Source organism: Vicia villosa, unplaced genomic scaffold (assembly GCF_029867415.1).
Source record: "Vicia villosa cultivar HV-30 ecotype Madison, WI unplaced genomic scaffold, Vvil1.0 ctg.000400F_1_1, whole genome shotgun sequence".
In the NCBI taxonomy this organism is placed as follows: Eukaryota; Viridiplantae; Streptophyta; class Magnoliopsida; order Fabales; family Fabaceae; genus Vicia; species Vicia villosa.
This window is the reverse complement of record NW_026705180.1, coordinates 97,760-106,380: the sequence shown is the minus strand read 5'-3', so window position 1 is coordinate 106,380 and position 8,621 is coordinate 97,760. Positions and strand designations below refer to the sequence as shown.

Here is an 8,621-nt window from a genome sequence, read left to right as displayed (position 1 = left end):
CACTAGTGGGGAGTTGTTGTTTGCACCCTCCGAAGACACCTTCCCAGATATCAATTTTTGATATTTGTGAGGAGATACTTTGTCCCTTCCCGATCATCAATATTGAGGGGTTACTTTTCACATCTTTAGTGATAGCTATTCTTGTAAAATTTATATTCTTTGAGACGCACGCAAAATACGTCACATTTTTTTAATAAGTGAATCACTCATTTTATTTTGTCAAAAATTAGTTTAGAAATGTATCTTCATATTGATAAAAGGGTGAGTTCGTATGTTCACTTCCATAATAATTTTTAGACATATTTTGAACTCTTGGGAGTGTGTTTATTTTACAATTTAGAGAATAATTCAAAAGTGTACTTTCAGACTAACCCTTAAGATAGTTAGGCTATTTTTGGGAGTTTGGAGGGGAGGAAATGACTTTAAAAAATAGGAAGAATTGAGTGAAAAGGATAAAAAGATTTTGGGTAAGAGGGTTTTGGAGGGTTTGAGTTTATTCATAACACCAAAAACTCCATAAAATGGGGGAACTCAAAAATTATATTGAATGAGGGTTTTGGAGGGTTTTGAAGGGCTTACATAAATTTTCCAAATATCTTTTAGGTTGTTATAGTATTCTGAAAATTAAAAATTTAGTAATGATAATGACTCTTTTATCATTCTAAACAAAATCATTTTTTCAAAAAATGTCAAATATTTTCCTATATTTTTTTAAAATTTCGTTTTTTGAAGCCTTCCCCTCCCCTCCACACTCCCAAACATAGCCTTAGTTTTCACCTTAGGCAGTAAGTTTGTCATAAATTTGTCATTTTTAAAAAAATCTTTAATTAAACTATACACTGATGTAATCAATTAAAATGTCATTTATTAATTCAATTAGAATCCATAATCAAATATTATTATTGATAAATTACAAACCATAAAATAGATATTATCAAAATACAAGTAAAAGTGAACTATTGGATATATTTTACCCCCTAATTCCTTTTTTACCTCTTGTACCACGAGGAATTTTGTGTCTCGGCTTTTATGGCATGTACGACGGTCATCCCATGACTTTCTTCCTCAAATTCTTCTATTTCTATGCCCTTTCTCCTAGTGGCCACAATACGATGACATGCATGTAGCACATCAACGACATAGTTCGCCCTAGCTTGCTCCTCTTTCTGTATCTCCTAATGAGCTAGTTTATGTAGATCCCCTACAATATCTAGTGTTTAATAAGGATGTGACACTCTAAAAAATCATTGAATGTAGCCGAATGTATAACTTCATGGTTGAGGAGCTGATATATGTGCTTCCTCTAGTACCAAATGACTATAGAAATCAACAAAATCACATAAATATCTCTACGAACGACAATGGGAGAAACAAACACAAAGACCTATCCATTAATAAGTACTATAAATATGTTGTTATGATTCAAGTCCTATACAAGTCAACACTCATTTTTAAATCATCCACGCTATCTTTTTAATAATTTAGTTTGTTTCTGTTTTTTTTCTGTTTCCTTTTTAAGCCTTTTAACAAACACACATAGTAATATTCTATATACATATAATATCAAACGGGGGTTGCTCTTTCCACCCTTACGCGTTCTCCACATCACGTCTGAAAATGTATATTCGGACGCATCTATTTCACATACACCTCTGACAAAATTGCTAAGAAACCTTTATTTTGTTAAACTTTAGTTCGGAGATGCATCTCCGCATACATAAAAGGTTAATCTGGAGAGACATCTCCGTAACCCCTCTGAGTTTAATATTTTGTGAGCTTTTCAGATATGTAATTCTAGAAATTGCTCTGTTAGTTCTAACGAGAAACATATGCAGAATGGAAAAACAACATACATTAACATTGAAATAAACATTACATAGATAATTATTAATGTTAACATAAATGTACCATTATATGTCATTACAAACGAGTGATTCAGGATGTTGCAACATTCTTATAATATCTTCGGCTATTCTTTGAATCGTCGCATATACTTCAATCAGACCATTTGTTGAGTAACGGTAAAAGGTACTTCACATAACCTTTAAATCATCATCCGTCTTAGTTCAAGCATGGTAAAACATATCTTCCATTCGTTATCAATCGACAATGAACAATACTCGAGCCTGATAACTCTCGATTTTTTAGATATCGCAGGAGAGTATTCAGTTTGAATTTTAGATGAGTGAGCAGTATGTCCTCGGAGACCCTAAACTGAAGTGAGAAATTTACATCATTGAAATACACAAATGCAAGATATATTCATTATGGTTTTTGTAAAGAAAATGGAATAAGAGACCCTATTTATAAAAGTAGTTGAGCAATAAGGACCTTACAAACCATATCATATATAGAGGAAAGAATTCGGAGATACATCTCCAAATTTGTTTTTTTTAAAAGGTTTATCTAAAGATGTACATCCATATAATTTCATGTTTTGTTTTTTGTTAAGGCAAGGAATAAGGGATGAAATGAATGAGCTTTACTTGTAATTCTAGCTTGTTTTGCTCGTTTGAAGTGATAAAATATAAGAATGATGTTTTGGTGTTGAAAATTTGATTGAGAATGAAATAAAATTTTTGTAAAATGAAGTGTTGTTTTAGCATGAAGACGAAGATCATGCAAGGTGGTGTTTTATCCAATTTTCTGCTTGGCATTTTCAAAGATGCATCTTCAGAAATATCACGGAGTCGTTTATTAAATCAGCTTGGTGAAATAAAACACCATAAAAGAGTATAACGGACAATTCAGAGATGCATCTCAAAATACACCCAAATATTATAGGGAGAGATGCATCTTCGGACCATATTTTGTTCAAAATAGAATGAATTTCATAATAACGTATTTTGGTGTAATTTAAGTGCGTCCGATAATACATCTCCGAATACATAAAGAATATTTTCAGATTTTCAAAAATGTGAAATGCACATATAAGAGTCGAAATAGCAAACCCCAGTATACATGGTGCAAATAGCAAACTCTGTATATATGATCTTTAGGCCTGGCCCATTATGAGAGAATGGGGGTAGCAGAGAACACAAGCGTCCATGATTGTCATCACAACAGTATCAAAGTACTTCCTACTTTCGATCTGAACTCTCTGTTTACAACAATGGCAGAAACCCAAAGACCTTCATCTTCATCAACCGTTCTCGACACTCTAGGCGAAGAAATCGTTAGAATCATCACCCCTGTTTCAATCTGCATGTTCCTCGTTGTAATCCTAGTCTCAATTCTCAACACAAACGATTCCCCAACAATCTCCACCATAGCCAACATAGCATACGACGAAACAACCTCAGATTCTTCCTGGGACAAATTCCTCGGCGCACTTCTAAACTCCCTATCCTTCGTCGTCGTTGTAACCTTCACCACTTTCTTCTTAGTCCTCCTCTTCTATTTCCGATGTATCAGGTTCTTAAAACTCTACATGGCTTTCTCTTCATTCGTCGTTTTAGGTTTCCTCGGAGGCGAAATTTCTGTGTTTTTGATTCAACATTTTAGTACTCCAATCGACTGTATAACGTTTTCGATTGTTTTGGTTAATTTCGCTGTTGTTGGTGTTTGTGCTGTGTTTATGTCGAAAATGGCTATTTTTGTTACACAAGGTTATTTGGTTGTTATTGGAATATTGGTTGCTTATTGGTTTACTATGTTGCCTGAATGGACAACCTGGGCCATGCTTGTTGCTATGGCTTTGTATGATCTTGCTGCTGTTTTGTTGCCTGTTGGGCCTTTAAGGCTTTTGGTTGAACTTGCTATTTCGAGGGATGAAGAGATTCCGGCTTTGGTTTACGAGGCTAGGCCGGTGAGGAATGATAGTTTGGATCCGAGTGATGTTGCGGCTCGGAGGAGGTTATGGAGAGAGAGGAGGATTGAGAATTCTAATCTGATAACTGAGAATGAAAATTCTGTGTTGGGTGGTAGTGGACTCAATGCTGAACAATCACACTCAAATCAAGACGTGGATGCTGTTGTTAGTTCAAATTCAAACAGAAATGCTTCGAATTTGAATTCTAGTAGCTCTTATGGGACAGGTAATTTGGTAAGAGCAGAAGAGGGGCGAGTGCAGGTTCGAGAAACTGATTCAGATCTTGCCACACCCTTGATTAGTCATGGAATGAACACACAGGTTCCTGGGAGAGAAGATGCTGCGTCGAATGAGAATTTGATGCTGGAGGGAATTGGATTGGCTTCGTCCGGTGCAATCAAATTGGGGCTTGGCGATTTTATCTTCTATAGTGTTTTGGTTGGCAGGGCTGCAATGTATGATTTTATGACAGTGTATGCGTGTTATCTTGCAATTATTGCTGGTCTCGGCGTAACTCAGTGGCGGAGCCAGGATGAAAATGTTGAGGGGGCCAAATACTAAAAACAATATATATTACAAATCTTATTCTCATTTTATTTTCTTGTAAGTAAATAATTAAATTTTTAAAAGGTATATTTAAAGTTTTTTGTGTGAAATAATATGTCAAATTATGATACAAAGTTTATTGATATATTGAAAAGTCACTGAATCATTGTCAATGCAATATTATTTTTTATATTATAATATTTTGATTTTAGAAATGTACTCTTTTTGTAAATTTTCCTTTTTATATGTTATTTATTATTTGATTTTATACATTATACTAGATTCAAAGCAATTACTAAGAAAAATATAACAATCAAACATTTGTGTGTATAAAAAGGAGAAAAAAAACTAATAACTAAATAATTTATGTGTATGAGAGAGCTTTAAAAAAGAGTAATGTTATTTATTACAAAATAAATTGGAGAAGAAATGCAAGAATTGATATATGTTATAATTTTAAAGGAGAATTTTTAATTTATTTTAAGTTCTTTTTTAATAGGAATCATGGGATGGTAATGATAATGAATGGTTGAGATTTATTTTTGACTTTTTTATTTCTATGTTTTCTTAACAATAAGCATTTTCCTTTAAAAAATTATAGTCCAAAGTTTTTTGAGAAATTTAAAAATATAAGTTTTGTAAAATTAAAATTGAAATTAATTGTATGATGAATGAATGTGCATCCAATAAAATAATTTTAATTATTGGATTAGATGTATAGAAGTTTGAAAAGAATTTGCTAAATATTTAAAAAAGTACTTTTAATTATTGGATTAGATGTATAGAAGTTTGAAAAGAATTTGCTAAATATTTAAAAAAAGAAATGGTGAAAATGCACAAAATTATGCATGTCAGTGGGAGTTGATCCCATGACCAAAATGTGAAAATACGAGGCTATAACCACTTGGCTAAGATAACAAATATGTTCTTTTTCGCATAAACTTTTCTTAATATAATGTCAGATAGAAAAAAAATGTATATTACACCTATTTAAAAAAAATATTATCAAAACTTTGGGGTGGCCATGGCCACCCCCTGTCCTAAGGTAGGTCCGCCCCTGGCGTAACTTTGATGCTTTTGGCTTTTTATCAAAAAGCCTTGCCTGCTCTACCTGTGTCAATAGCCCTTGGTGTGTTGTTTTATTTCTTGACTAGATTATTACTAGAAGTATTTGTAGTACAATGTTCATTGAATCTCTTAATGTTCTGAGGTTATAAATTATATTGCTTTGGCTCAGTTCTTGTATATTACATTATTATAGCTAAAGGTCTTAGCTTTAGTTTTCGGCTTTTGTTGTAAGACTCTTTAAACCTGTAATCCTTTCTTAAACTACTACAGTTCATGTAACATTAACATGTCTTACTTACAAAACATGAATGCTATTACAGATATGGATATAATTTGCAGCTAGTCTGTGCTAGTTCTATGTTGATTTAAAAGCCATGGGATATTGCTTGGCAGATAACAGAAGCAAAGAAAAATGAAGATAGGAGTCCCTTTAGTCATAAATGCTTGTTCTCTTTCCATTATGAAGGGAGTTATTTTATTTAACTGTGTGGTTTGAGGATAAAATGTAGGAAGAGAGCACATTTAGGGCTATAGGTCTAATACTTACCTAGTAGTAGAAAATGAGATGAAATAACTTCATTTCTTGCAATATAAGTGTGTCTAAGAACCTAAAAAAAAAACCTGTTGAAAAAAACTGACCTAGTGAAAATTTCAAAATCGGAGAGAAAATCACGACTGTTGTCAAATAATAATCAGACAATAATACTATTTAAAAATAGTTACAATACGTAATTTAGTCTCTCCCACCCCTAAGGCTCCTAGTACATACCTTCTCCAAATTAAATATTAAACTACATCTCATAACACTTTAACACGAGTATAAGAGACAAAAACAATCAATACAAATTTAAAGTGTTTTTGACTTGTGATTTTGTAATGAAGAACATGAATCTTGTATATAGTCATGGACTCTCTATTCCTTTATAAAATTAAGTGATGTGAGACTTCTTTAACATGTATATTTTCAAGCAATCCCAACAATCTCATCCTTGATTGAAAATAATACATTAATTTTCTGTTGTTTTCACTGACAGTCATAGATCAAAAGAACTATCATACTCCACCATAAAGAATATAATATTTGAAGTTACACCACTCCAAAAAAATTTACATTACTATCATACTCTACCATAAAAATATATTTCACTTGAAACTAAACACCTTTAAGAATTTCACATTGTCATTACCTGCAATCATATTACCTGCAATCATATACTCTAACATAAATATTATATTTCACTAGAACTTAAACCACTCTAAGAATTACACATGTCAAAAAATAGGTTGAAAATTTTATGGTACGACTTCCATGTTAGCCAAAAGCTCTTCAACCACCAACATAATATCATAGTACACCTTGCATCAATGTCAATCAATACTCATGTATTGATCACCAAGGATCACCTTCTATAATTCTAATTGTATTAAAATATCTTTTACTTGAATTTTCCATAGGTTAAAAATAATTATTCCATCAACTTTCTCTATCATAAACTGCACAGTAGAAGTTGTTACTATAGTTCAACAACTATTTTACAACACTACAATTCTTTTATAATGTTCAAGATCAAACAAAATTGCAACCCCAGAGTTTACCAAGAACTCTTATTCCATGATCGAACAAAAAAGCTCAGATACCAATTATTGGAAAAAACCGGCATAAAGAAAACCAAATAACACAATCATAATTAAAAAACATAATGTGAAAATGTGTTAAAACAAATATTTAACTACATCTCACATCACTCTAAACCAAGAGCGTAAGAGAACAAAAAATAAAATACAAGCTTAAAGTTATTCTGACTGGTATATTTTTTTAATGAAGAGGTTGAATCCATTATATGACTATAAATATCTCCATCTTTCATTACAAAATTAAGCGATATAAGATTTTATTGTAAACATGTATATTCTCAATCAATTCTAACAAAATGTTATTCTAGTATCATGCTCACTCATGGTTTCACATATAAATTTTAGGGTTTTAGAAAAAAAAATTCATACAAATTTTCAATTTTAGTTTTTTAGTTTTTTGTGTTATAAAATAATTATTGATCATAGTTTTATAAGCAAGCAACTAGGCCTATGTTTGGAAATATGGAAAAATCACGACAATACCGTGCGGTTGGTAAAGGCTACCAATAATAGCTTTTGAAAATCACTTTTCAGAACACACAGTGGCTATAAACGCGTAGTGGCGGTGGTCCACCACGTTTCCAAACACACGCTAATATTATGCCAAATCTAAATAAGGACAAGTTTGATTGTTTTTAAATTTTTTTTTTCTAAAATAATGCAGGATCTATCTGCCAGCGGAGAGTAATCTAGTTATTCAGGAGTTTGTTCATATCCCGCCATCGACATTAGAATTTCATTAGTAGAATTTTGTTAGTTATGTTTGAGCCTTTAAGGTATGAGAACTAGAATAAACTTGGATGTGTATTTTAAGAGACAAATCCACAAATCATCAAGCTAGGGAGTCACATGGAAAAACCTTATGCATAAAAGGGAGGGATCATGAGGCAATCATGTGATCTCGCTCGATCCAACTCGATATGACTCAGGCATGAATCGTCCGACCCAATCTAACACATATGAATACGACTCACATGAGAACGTGTTAATCCACGTATTGGGAGGGTAACTGAAATCTGCACAATTCATGTAGGATAAATGCACTCCTTATTAAGGGGATGAATGCTTCCACTTACTCCCACAATTTGGTTAAGTCTAGGGAATGTGTGGCCCAACTCATATAAGCATTTGAACTTGTCATCTTAGAAACTACTTGGATGAGGAAACGACTCTAAATACCCCAGACATGTGGTTTGGGGCATTCATTCATTTTTTCACATATATGGACTAAAAAGGTCTTCTTGCACATCTCATTGCAAGCAGGGTATGCTTTATTGTATTTACCATAAATACAAGTAACGACCAATATGGACCCTGATAAAACTAACTCGAACTGTGTTATAATCTAAAAAACCAACGTCTTTAGTCATTGTTCCACGATGGTGAGATGAGACACCGCTAACAGCAACATCAATGATCAATAAGCCATAACAGAGATGTAGGACGCTGTGGAAGAATTATTTTGCGCCAACGAAGCTTTGTAAGACAGCGTTTTACATCAACAACAACAACAAAATTAGGACAATACATCAAATGGTGAGGATATCCTATATCATTAGCC

The 8,621-nt window shown here is 32.6% G+C and overlaps 1 protein-coding gene across 2 annotated transcripts; it reads left to right on the top strand.

The window, feature by feature from the left end:
- The first annotated feature begins 3,014 nt into the window (after window positions 1-3,014).
- Window positions 3,015-5,713, top strand: LOC131627753 (presenilin-like protein At2g29900). Of its 2 annotated transcripts, XM_058898609.1 has the most exons (2): window positions 3,015-4,329; window positions 5,407-5,713. In XM_058898609.1, the coding sequence occupies exons 1-2, from the start codon at window positions 3,020-3,022 to the stop codon at window positions 5,564-5,566; spliced, it is 1,470 nt and encodes a 489-aa protein (XP_058754592.1). In that variant the 5' UTR covers window positions 3,015-3,019; the 3' UTR covers window positions 5,567-5,713. The 2 variants fall into 2 exon arrangements, with proteins under 2 accessions (XP_058754592.1, XP_058754591.1); XM_058898608.1 differs by lacking the exon at window positions 5,407-5,713 and having other exon boundaries at window positions 3,017-4,526.
- Window positions 5,714-8,621: the final 2,908 nt, after the last annotated feature.

What these genes read in the sequence shown, in the direction of transcription:
- LOC131627753 (XM_058898609.1), top strand. Translation starts at nt 3,020, where the DNA reads ATGGGGGTAGCAGAGAACACAAGCGTCCATGATTGTCATCACAACAGT. An exon ending in GCTGGTCTCGGCGTAACTCA is followed by an intron (nt 4,330 to 5,406) that starts GTGGCGGAGCCA and finishes GTCCTAAGGTAG; the next exon opens with GTCCGCCCCTGGCGTAACTT.